Consider the following 12,410-nt stretch of genomic DNA (forward strand, 5'->3'; position numbering starts at 1 on the left):
AGGAAACAATGTCTATTTTATGCTTAGAAAACATCTACAAGCCAGTTTGTCCAAAAGCAACAGTAACATTTGGTTAGCCTTACAAAAAAAGAAAAAGAAAAAAAAGAATCATACAAAACAAAACAGCAACAGAGATGGGCAGCCAGCCTCAACTCTGCCCTGTTCACCATAAATTCAGGTTTTACTGGCAGTTGGAAGTCATGCTCTTAGAGTAATTTCATTATTTCCTGACACCAGAGTTTAATGACTGGTGCAGATGTCAGACTACAAATATCCATTATGGTCCAATATTATCAGCATGGCTCCTGCAAGTCTGTGAGTTCACTGGCCTGTGTAACGTGGTCGAGACTGATCTGTTCAACTCAGCAGACTACCAGAAAAAACAAAAACAAAGCAGTCGTGTGAGGTAGGGCTGGGCCATATCATTCCGTTCACGGTAATACCAGTATAATGTTGGGCTACGACAAGAAAATTAAATATCGCGATAGAATATGGGTAAAACACGCATGCGCAGTGCCTTTGTTTTCATACGCACATGGTGAAAAAGGCACGGCGGCGACGGAGTATGACATGGGTGAAAGCGGATCGTTGAATGAAACTGATGAACCAGAACTGGTTTGTAAAAATGCTGCAACTTCAGTGGTGTGGAACTGGTTTAGCTTTCGTCCGTCAGATACACAACAAAGCACTATTTTTGGTAGAGCGTGCTAGCGGGCCGTCGTTATTACCATGTTGTTTGGAAAGTACAGCACACTTAAAATCAATCCTTTGATTTTTCTGAAAATCGACAGTGCCCCTTATAATCCCGCGGGCCTTATGTTTGAATTCTGGTTGTGTTTACAGACCTTGAAATGATTTTATGTCGTACACGGCGCTCGAAAATCTGTCAAATGTTTTAGTATGATTTTGCTAAGCTACGAACCCGCACCGCTTGATGGATTGTCTGAGCATTACGGCTATCATAGGCAGGAGCCTCGCGGAGTGATACGTACAGTGCTTCGACATAATATTACCGTGTTGTGTGTGTATAACCTCTTTTTAAGTTTTGTGGATATTATACATGGTTATGCTGAGGATATGTCGGCCAGTTTCCACTGGAAATGCCTTTTGGTTCAACTGTCAGCAAGGAATTTGCATTTGCACTGTAAAATTTTTATATAACTTTAATGCACATAAAAAACAGCTGCTTGTTTAAGTGAAAATACATTGATTTTTTTTTTGCACTAATAAAATTGTGGAGTTGTAAAGTATTTTGTCTAGTGTCAATTATATCGTTATCGCAAATTTTCAAATCTATATCGTGATAAATACTTTTGGTCATATCGCCCTGCTCTAGTGTGAGGTATAGTTTGACATCAGGGCTGGGCAATAAAACACTAAAATAGTCATTATGAAGTAATTTTTCCCTCAATAGAAATATGAGACAATGCTCAATATAAAGCCGATAGAACTCACTACATCCATGTTTTCACAGACAATACGAGAGGCCAGTGAGAATAGTACCCTGTCAAACCAATCATGGGGACGGACATGGTTGGAACACTGACATCAGTGTAGGAGGAGCCGCTGGCAGCAGCACATGTGCTAATGTTTGTGCTACTGCAGCGTTAGTGAACATGACAGCCATAAAAGGACAAGCTTATTATTCAAAAGAAGAATCTGAGGACTTTGCTTGTTAGGGAAAATGTTCTAAAACACTTCTTCAGTAAAGACTCAGAGAAGAGAAACACACAGAACTTCTTGCTAGCAAGGGCAGCCTCCACTCTAAGAGACTCCAGTGAGAGAACTGCCCCGGTCTTTATTTTATACTCCATTGAGCGTATGTGTGTGTATGTGTGTGTGTGGGGTCAGAGTGTGGCCCCATAAACAACTTCCCTTAACCTGCTGGTCTGGAAAGTCCAACAGTTCATCTATATGTAAAGAAGCACTTAAACTAAAACAGACATAGCTATGTTAATCCTACCGTAAAGCAATAAGACAAGGTACGAGCTCTCATGCTCCCAGGACGTGGGGGTGCATTCCTGGGGTGCACACATCCTGTCACTACACAATTAATTATATGCTTCTAAGTATACATGGTTAAACATTTCCTAATACAAATAACTACAAACAGCATCCTACCATAAGCAAACTTATATCACTAAAAGATTATACTGACTACTAAATACAATTTTCCATTGACATTGCTAAAGCCTGATAAAGAAGCAGAGCAACATACATTGCAAAATGAGTTGAAAGCACGTTTCCACATAAATGCCACATAAGCACCTGAAGCAAGGACATGCTTACACCATGCACAGCTAACTGTTTACCTGCACAATGCAATACCTTATTGTAATCTGTATGATGCAAGTAAGCACAGTTGAAAATGTTGATTGAAGCTGCTGGTTCAACTAGCTGTAAACATTTCTCTCAGACAGCACTGTCCCAGCTACACAGGAGTGTAGAGAGATCTGCAAAGCTATCATACTTCACCACCTGATCGGATTTGTGGTCAAAAACAATGCATTTCAATCCTGTGCTTCTTGTGCTTTCTCAAACCATTTCTATTTATATATTTTAGAAAAACTTGACAGTTAGGCCTGCGACAGACTGACGACCTACACGTGGTGAACCCCATCTCTCGCACTACGGGAGCTAGAATAGCTCCCAGTCCCGCCCCCGCAACCCTGAATCGGATAAGTGAAAGGATGGACGGATGGATGGATTGTTGTCTTGAAGCATTAGCACACCACAATTGTGTGAATATATCACTTTAGTTTATGTTCTCTTTTTTATATTTGAAAGATTCCTGAATTTTTACTGATGATATATACAGAAAGCTTTGTTTATTTTTGGTGTTGTTCCCCCCAAAAACTGTTTGAATCTATATAAATCATCTTATTGGTCAGAATTAATATTTTAGATGACTGTAGACACACAGAATTACAGATCTGTATATTGTTCTATTTTTCTGTGTATTGTACATTTGTCATGCTCAGCTTCTAACAGAAAATAATATTTAAATGTTTAATATATATGAGAAAAAAAACCTGAAAAAAAAAGTGGTAAGAGCTTTTTTTTTTGTTCCTGTTGCCCAGACCTATTTGAGATAAACATACAGCACACAGGAAGTAACTGAGTTTAAAAGCATCACTTTCCAGAAGCAAAAAGAACTTGCCAAGAAGGTGTTCTTACCAGATGATGCCTCCATAGAAGAGAGAGAAGATGAAATAGAAGGCAATTGAGCCCCATGTCACAAAATGGTTCATCCACGTCCAAAAATGAGTCTCTAATGCAAGCTGACGTTACACACATACAGGAGGGGGAGGAAAAGAAAAATGGGTGTAAAACATGGATCCAGGGACAGGCAGTGCATCAATAAACTACAGCAATCTTCCTCCGTGCTATAAAGAGAGACCTTGAGGTGACACTGATAAATTATCTTCTCGAATTAATGGCCACTGACATCATCCTCATCACAACATCTTTCAACATATTTCATTAACGAGACTTTGACAATACAAATGTCTCCTTTTGAAACTGCATGCGTTTCTCAGCTTTCTGCTATGCAAACATCAGCCATCATCCTTAGAGGGCATTACATGAGAAAAGACTCAAACACTCAAAAATAAATTGCTGATGTACTTCAGTGTCAGATTGTCAACTTATTATAAATTCCTACATGTAAGCAAAACTCCAGCTAAGCTGAAGATGTGTCACTGGATACTTCTTTCCCAGCCCTTGTTTACACTCACTGAATAACTTGGCTTCCTGCTGCTTTGTTCTCAGCAGGTAGCATACATACAAATCTGACTGGGAGAGTGCCTGCTATTATATGAACCCACCACTCATTACTCTGAAAGCTTCAAATGTAACCATGAGTGTCGTAAACATTACAAAACGTTCCAAACACAACTGCTTCTTCAGAAAGAGTACAGTGGTTTGTTGATAGGGTATAATATTTGATATCATTTACCTTTAACGTGACAGTGATGACCATGACAGTAAAGACCAGTGTTCCAAATGTCCAGTTCCCAAACATCTACAGAAACAGACATACAAGTACTTCAGTTAATAATAATAAACAGCATTACAATGTAGTTTGGCACTTCCTGAAAATGATTTCATGAGGAGGGGAAAACAGAAGCTTTGCATAAATGTACAGACTGTGTGTTCGCATCTGTATAAGGGACGTTGTTACCCTACTGCTCTTGTTCCCTTGGATCACTGACAAGCTTTAGTCTACACATGTGGTGCAAAGAGAGACAAGTTCACTATGACTGTAGCCTTGGTTAACAAGTTGTTTTGGCATCACGGTGCCCAAAATAAGACCTCGGCCTCCAACTGTGTGAGTACCATCAGTAGCTCCACTGTTCTACTTATAGGTTGAGAGCTGTGGGAGACATTGTTTTGTTGCCAGCCAGTTCAGGACCCTGCTGGTGTCCGAACATTGAGGGCTAATAGTGACACACAGGGGAGTAAACACCATTTCTGGACCTGTGATAGGAATACAGTTCAAGTTTGTGCTCGCTACTTTCAGAATTATGATTTAAACTAAAATCTTTTACAAACTCGGTCCCCTAACTGATATCTACCTACTTATAGAAAAATCTGACTAGATGTTAGTGAAGATGGTTTCTGCCTATGCAGCTACGCTTTGAAAAAGGCAGAAATTCTATTCTATTCTAATGGTCATCAAACTCAAAATATAATATATTGTAAAATACTGTATATACTCAAAAATCGCCATTAAGGGTACAGGAGAGGTAGGAAATGATTAAACCAAGCCATGTAACTCTACTATGAGTTGATTCAGCATATTTCAAGACACCACTAATGTAAATGCTATAGACTAGCCACTTAAATTCATGCTCTTGAATAGCATCATTACTAATAATTTAATATTTCACTTAAAAGAAAATCTTTCTGGGAGTTCTCTCATTAGCTCCCTAAGAAGACATGCATTCATCTGTAGAGCAGACTCTTACCAGCTGCCTGTTAGCTCGCAAGATCTGAAGACATGCACAGCATGAAGGCAAAAGGGAAAAGGCGTAATCAACAAAGGACAGAAGAAAAAGACAACCAAGAGAGTGCAGTAAAAGTGAGTGCTTTCGGAAATACCAAACTTCAGAAAGAAAGAAAGATGATGAGATATGCAGCAGGACAGAAAAGGGAAGATTTGTTATGCTCTTAAACAAAAAGAACGACAAAGAGACAGATAAGAAAAGTGCAAGATGAAGGGAAGACGTGAGTGCAAAAATACCAGCGGGTAAACAGTCCCGTTAATGTCCGCAACACAACAAGATGCAATCACGAATGGTTACTCTATAGTATCAGTTTGCTACTTTTCCCTTTTTTGCTCTGAACTAACATTTGACTGATATCAGCATCATAGAGCATGAAAACACATACCTGTCCATTGCCCATAAGTGTGGTGTCCTCTCCCATTAGTATGTAGGATCCAAAGAAGAAGACAAAGGCGTGACAGAAACCCAACACAGTCCAGTACAAGAAGGTCCGGAAAGAGAGCAGAGAGTTCTTGCTAATATCCCTGCAGAAAATAAATAAATAAAAGGTTTTTTTTAATCATAATCCTTAAGAGCATTCATAGGATCCAAGCAAAGTTGCATGTTTCACTGTGATGAATAAATAAATACATTGCAATTTAGCAGTTCTGAAAAATAAAATGATTTATGTAACAAGCAGCATCTAGATGCTAACAGCCAATTTAAAAACATTACATAAAATTCCAATTAACACACAAAAAAAAGAAACAGTGGGCCAACTGTCTATATAGATGATGACATAACAGAAAACAATATACAAAGTAGTGTTCACCTAGAGATGACATATAAGCTCACCTGTACAGGCCAGGTTTGTTCTGCAATACATGCGGATGGACCAGCTGTTCAAACAGACTGTACACAAGGATTGGCAGCGAGGTGAAGCAGATGTTGTACAGTGTCAGATAAACACTGTCGTACAGAGTCTAGGTTGGACAGAGACAGCATTTCACTCATCAATGACCCATTAACAAGAACTGATATCCACAACTTGTTCAACAGACCTTAAAGATATCAGGGAGCGAGGCGGAGCAGAGTTGGAGCAAAGCGGAAAAACAAATGAGTAGGAACACACACACTGTACTAGAAGATGAGGCAAGAGGATTATAATATGGCCTCCCAGTAAAAACTATAGTGTTACATGGTTAATAATATTTTGGGACTGGCTTCCAAAACCATGCTACATAAATAATTGAAAAGACAGAAATTCAATAGACTTCTGATTCTTAATTTTAAAGCCTATAAATAATAAGATCCATTTTCGTTTTTATTTAACACAGATTCACTACAAGAGACATCGAAAAAGAAAAAAAATCTATAAAAATGCACTCAATCTGATACCTAATAAGATACGCTGGTAAAGCGGAGCACAAAATTAGGACCAAAACACCACTGACATTAAAAAGACAAAGATACAGAGAGTGTGAGACTTACTTGTTGTGAAAACAAACAGAAGAACTGGTATAAAAACTGCGGCGTGATAAAACACACATTCTAGAAAAGACAGAGTGAAGGAAAGAAACATTAAAAATATTGCAGTGACAGGAGACACAACTGAACACGCTCTTAGTTATGCTACGGTCACACTAGGGGAAACAGTGGTTGGAGGCCATGGCACAAGCTAAATTATTGTGACTGTGTGCAGTGAACCTGTAGTCCCGTTGCCTTTGAGATGGTGTCTTTGAAGATGGGAACCAAGTCAGTGAGTAATTGTATCACGACAATGATAAAATGACAATAAAAGAGTCAGTCTGTTATCTGAATGGGGTTAAGTTGGCAATTACGTGCAATTACACAGCAAATAACTGGGATAAATCAGCAAAAATTGCAAATCTGTTGCCATCTATAGACACAGAATTCACATTTAGAGAACAACCAAATCTCCTGAACAGAAATGTAGAAGTTCTCCACAGATAAGTGATTTGTTATTTGAAAATGTAAAAACAGGCCCTGTGCAAACTTGTTTCAGATAGGAAAATAACCAGAATACACCCATTTGGCAACCAATTAGGCAGAGTCTTCTTTTGCAAAGAGATGCATCACAGACCAGCTGCACTCAGACTGAGACTGAATTTGTGAGCATTTATAAATTACACAGCAATATTTTGCAAACCTTCACCAATCTGAAAATGATTGCAGAGCACCACTGTTTGGAGCTGGGTTGACTCCCACCAGGCAACCTGTGCAATTCCTTTTTGACTTAAAGGAGTTACTGCAAATACATGCAATTTTTTGCTAAATTAAAAAAAACAAAAACAAAACAAATAAAAACACACCGATTTCTCTTAGTCACAGGGAATGTGTCTTGTATTTTCATTCTAGTGGGACTGAACAATTACAGCGGAAGTAGAAAGTCTCTTTCTAGATCTTACCTTGTAGAAAAAGTACTGTACAAGAGTAGCTATTCGAATGTAGTAGAAGTGCCCGTGGACCAGCAGGAGTTTGGCCAGGAACTTGAACCTGGCAATTGCATAGTCGCTGTTTCTCACAGCCTGACGACCCTCCTTCCCCATGATACCTGGAGACACAGACATACTGGAGATCACACTGCAGAACACTAATACCATGTCATGTGAGACAATACAGTCTGTATCTACGTGAGCTAAGTGTTTACCTATGCCCACATGGGCTTCCTGTATCATACTGACATCATTGGCTCCATCCCCAATAGCTAAGGTGATGGGTTTTTCTGGAGATGTCTTTAAAAGACGCACAACCTAGACATAACAAAGTAACAATGGCATCACAGGTGAGCTTCAGAAAATTTGCAGAGACAAAAAACAAACAAACATAAAACCCCCCCCCAAAAAAACAACAACAAAGGAACCCCATCCACCCACAAACAATTAAAAATGCTTACAAGACAACAATACCTTAGCTTTCTGCAGTGGGGCCATGCGGCAGCACAGCACAGCTGAACAGTTTTTACACACTTCCATAAAGAGCTTCTCGTGTTCCCTCAATGCTAAAGACAGACTAGCTCCATCTACAACCAATCCATGCTGTATGACATGGTCCTCCCTTAACCTGCGAACAGACAGAGAAAAAGTAAAAAAAAAGAACACAATATGAGGTCAGGGGGATATATATACACACAAAATTAAACAACATGTATGCTGTCAGATAACATCATTACTTTCAGCAGAATCACACCTACCTCCTGGACAGTATGCGGAGCTGCTCAGCACACTCGTTATCAGAGTGCTGCTGCAGGAGCTCCAGGATGTTCATGGTTCTGTGGAAGTGGCCACAGGACAGGCTTACACTGACTGCCGTCTCATGTTTGTCCCCTGTCAGCACCCATACTTTGATTCCTGCGAGTCGCAAAGCCTCAATGGTCTCCTGGACCTTGTCCTGAAGTCTAGGGATACAAGAAAGAGAGAAAATAAACACTTTGGTCTCCAAGGTAACGCAGACAAAGTGTGGGTAACTTGATGGAACTGATCAAACTAAGCTTCATAATTTAACACATCTACTGAAGGGTTAGCAAGAACTGGTGAGCAGAGGGTGACTGACTACTTTGTGTTTTTCGCTGCAGTTATTTTTCAAAAGATTCAAAGACAGTTGATCTGATCTAATATTTTTATGCCAATCGGCATTACATTTTTCATGTTACACAGATGTTGGAGGGAACCCTTCATCTCATCTTCCATACCAGAGGAGATTCTTTGACCGTGAACATCCGTGCCCCGGGAGGATCTCATTTCAGATACAGAAGCAGAGCAGTGGGAAAAAGGGAGAGCGAGCAAAAAGATAAACAAAGTGGGAGACGCAAGAGGCTTATGTGAGGAGCAGATGGCGAGCGGCTGCAAACACACATCAACATTCATTTCCAGAGAGGCTCGGTGAGGTGACGTCTTCTTCTCCCTGCTGACTATTTATTGTCTGTTAAAAATCTTCCCACTGTGTTTATCTGTCTGTTTTTCCTGTGTGTTTCTTCAGTTTTGAATTTTTTTCTCTTTTTTGGGGGGGGTGGAAGCCCATGACAAAAAAAGCCTAAGACAGCAACAACAAAACACAAGCAGATTTGATCCACTGTGGATGATGTCCATTTCTCAAAACTTACTTTTTTTTTTTGGGAATGTGTGAATTACAGAAATAAGATTCCGAGTTTTGTTGTCAGCAGTTGGGCGTACAGTGGTCCCTCGCTATAATGCGGTTCACCTTTCGTGGCCTCGGAGTTTCGCAGATTTTTTTGTGTGCAATTTTCCATGTTTTTTTTTTTTTTTTTTTTTTTAAACAGCGCATTGTGTTCTGCGTCCTGATTGGCTGTACACCATTGTCGATCAATCTCGTGCCGTGTCTCTGTACAGTACAGAATGCGTTCAGCTTGTCAAATTTACATAAATCTTTGATCGCTAGCAGTGTGACTCTGAAGCGCTGTACTGTATGTTTGTAAGCTTTCTCCCCAACCAACACAACAATGTCGACGAAAAGCTTTGCACCGTCAAAGGCAACTGCCTTTGGTTTCATTCTATAATACTGGTCATTTTCTTTTACAAAGGTTTGAGCTTTAAGAGTGTTTAAACAAGAGAGAAAAGTGTGAAAACGTCCATGCCAGTCTTTGAAAAGTGTATAAAGTGTGTAGTGAGGGGTTTTACAGCCTTAAAACATCTAAAATAATTGTAAAAAATAAAGTTGGCTACTTCGCAGATTTTACGTATCACGTGTTATTTTTGGAATGTAACTCCTGAGATAAACGAGGGACCACTGTACTGCACAAACTGTTGAGATTTCAAATCCATTGAGAACTCAAGAAGGCTCACAAATAGTGATAAACATGACAAATGAATCTCTGACCAAGTGATTCTAGTGATTCTTGCAAAAATGTCTAAAGTGCCGGTAAAGCTACCAATAGGACTTAACCATTACACCTTGAGACCAAATTAGGTGAATACCTGTCTGTGTAAGGTCTCATCCTAGTCATGGTAGTCTTAAGAGCTTGAATAAAAGATTTTTTAAAAAGAAGGCAACTGTACTTCTTTCAATTTGAGAAGACACTTCATCTCTCAAAGGAGCTTCAGTTCTAAAACCAAAAGGTGGTGTGTGCAATGTATTTAATCCCCGGAGGGGGTTGTCCCATTTTGAGGTTGCGAGTTATCACATGAGCCAAGGTGTGAAAAAAATGGCATGGGTCAACTCACACCTCAGCTCATTACGGGGCAAGGTCTCACAGTTTTTATGCTCACCGCGTTGCTTGTTGTGTGGGAGATGGTTTTCACAACTTCGCCTCCTTATTAGAGCGCATGACGCGATATTGTCTGAGTGGTGAAACCTGACGTTTATGAGAATACTGCAGCGGCTTCCTGCCACGACGGAGGGTATATTGGCACCTTTAGAGTGGTTTCACCCTTAACGTAACCCAACTACACTTTAAATAACCAGGACCCCTGGATGAGAGGTGAAACATCTTCACAAACTTAAGTGTCTTCAACCACGATAAATTACAGATGGATGGGTGACAGATGTTTTGCCATGGCATAAGCCTACTGGTCCTTCAAGTTCTTGATTTTATCTAATAGCTGCTCAGGTATCCAGATCTCGATCACCAAAGTGGACGGACAAATTGTCAACTGAAATTGGCCAGCATAAAGAAAAAAAATCCAGAAGCCTGTGTGGCACATAAATCATCTACTCCTGTACAATGGCATCCTGTTTTTAAAGTTGACCATCTTCAAATAGTACAGTGGTCAGTTGTTTAAATTGATCTAATTTGATGCCCATAATCATGTAGCATTGAGCAACACTTACAATTAACATTATCTTAACCCCACATTCCTAAAAATTGACTCAGATTACACACAAGTGTTTGGAAAAGCAAACCACAGTACTTCAGTGTACTGATTGTACTGACCAAATTAAACAATTTCTTCTTGATTTAAAAGAATTGATGCTTTAATTTATAGCAAACATTGTATTAAAAAAAAAAAAGACCTGAGTCTACCTAGTTCACTTGACTCTACTTAAGCCTAGATTGTAGATTATTACTTTGTGTTCAATGCACACATCAAAAGCCTGCTTTGTGTATTATTAGTTTAGCGAGACTGTGTTTGTCCTTAATACTGTTTTAGGTGTGGATACTCAATGCAAAATCCTTTCTGTATTGATTAGCACGGGTTATGAATGTGATGAGAATGTCAAGATATTTTATTTTATGTTTTGAGTCTCCATACTTGTCCTCCACTCCTGTTGCTCCCAGGAGCTGCAAGTCTTTTTCAATGTAGCTGAAGGCTTCCTGCAGTCTCTCCTCCCTCTGCTGCAGCGCGGTGCGGGCACTGTTTAGTTTCTTGTCCACATCGATGTACTCCTCCGGACTGAAGTGGCGGCATGCTACAACCAGGGTTCGCAAACCTTTCTATAATTAAATTAGGAGAATGGAGTTTAGAAAAATGATTCAAAACAGGGAAGAAAAAGAAGAAATATCAAAAGAAAGGTTGATAAAATGATGAAGGATAAAATGAGACACCACGTTTGGGTAGATGGTAAGGTCAAATGTCGGCAAGGTTGGGGAAAAAAATCATAAGAGAATGATGGGAAGAAATGAATCCAGGAAACAAAGAAGCAAAGAGAAAGAAAGACGAGAAAAACAAATTATTAAAGCTTGACTCTAAATCACAGAGCGAGCCTAAGGGGTAGATGACCACAAATCAACCCACCGACTCCTGGGTACTGACGTATGATGGCATGATGTGAGGGCAGTGCGTGTGTGTGTGTGTGTGTCTGTCTGTTGTGGCGAGGAATTTACAATGTAATGGGAACAGAGAGCCAAAAGTAATCACTGTAACACTGAAAAATGTCAGGCCTACACATACAGACACAAATCTGAGGACATAAATCAAAATATATATATTTAAAGGTTTCTTTTGAAGACAGATGTATCAACTTTGTCTCAGACATCTGACCACAGGGATATCGGGAAGTTTCATATTGATAATCATATTACCTCTAGACAGGTAAGTCATTTGTATCCTATTAAATAATACATGTGCAGCTGATGTGTGTGACTTCAATGGTTAAAAAAAAAAAAAAAAAAAAAAATGTGTTTCTGCAACAGATGAAAAATCCCCCCCAAAAATATTGGGCTTAAGGGGTGATGAATCTGTATCATGATTGTGAAAATATAAGCATCTGGTTAATATTTAGAGAGGAAAACAAACAAACAAATAAATAAATAACAAAAATCTTACCATGGCAAACTCATCAACGTGCAGCCTTGTCTTTTCGATCTCACCACTAGTCGCGAAAGGCAAAATGGCAGACTCCGCCCCCTTGGTGAACAGCACTTTGCCTCCTTGAAAAGCAACACAGCAAGAACATATACGCTAAATATGCATTAAAATGTCAATTTTCAATAAAAATATAAAA

The 12,410-nt window shown here is 39.4% G+C and overlaps 1 protein-coding gene across 4 annotated transcripts in view; it reads right to left on the reverse strand.

Moving 5' to 3' along the window:
* atp11b (ATPase phospholipid transporting 11B) overlaps positions 1 to 12,410 on the reverse strand; it is a 48,490-nt gene that overhangs the window by 13,214 nt on the left and 22,866 nt on the right. For all 4 annotated transcript variants that reach the window (XM_085437605.1, XM_085437604.1, XM_085437607.1 and 1 more), the window contains exons 17-27: positions 12,233 to 12,336; positions 11,219 to 11,400; positions 8,203 to 8,406; positions 7,919 to 8,072; positions 7,660 to 7,762; positions 7,418 to 7,563; positions 6,480 to 6,539; positions 5,844 to 5,971; positions 5,395 to 5,533; positions 3,959 to 4,024; positions 3,178 to 3,281 (exon numbers count right to left, since the gene is read on the reverse strand). In XM_085437605.1, the coding sequence (XP_085293731.1) occupies positions 3,178 to 3,281; positions 3,959 to 4,024; positions 5,395 to 5,533; positions 5,844 to 5,971; positions 6,480 to 6,539; positions 7,418 to 7,563; positions 7,660 to 7,762; positions 7,919 to 8,072; positions 8,203 to 8,406; positions 11,219 to 11,400; positions 12,233 to 12,336 (1,390 nt within the window). The remainder of the gene's footprint in view (positions 1 to 3,177; positions 3,282 to 3,958; positions 4,025 to 5,394; positions 5,534 to 5,843; positions 5,972 to 6,479; positions 6,540 to 7,417; positions 7,564 to 7,659; positions 7,763 to 7,918; positions 8,073 to 8,202; positions 8,407 to 11,218; positions 11,401 to 12,232; positions 12,337 to 12,410) is intronic.

Source organism: Copadichromis virginalis, linkage group LG17 (genome assembly GCF_057382275.1).
Source record: "Copadichromis virginalis isolate Kocher_CV1m ecotype Utaka linkage group LG17, C_Virginalis_male_GT1.1, whole genome shotgun sequence".
NCBI classification, from domain to species: Eukaryota; Metazoa; Chordata; class Actinopteri; order Cichliformes; family Cichlidae; genus Copadichromis; species Copadichromis virginalis.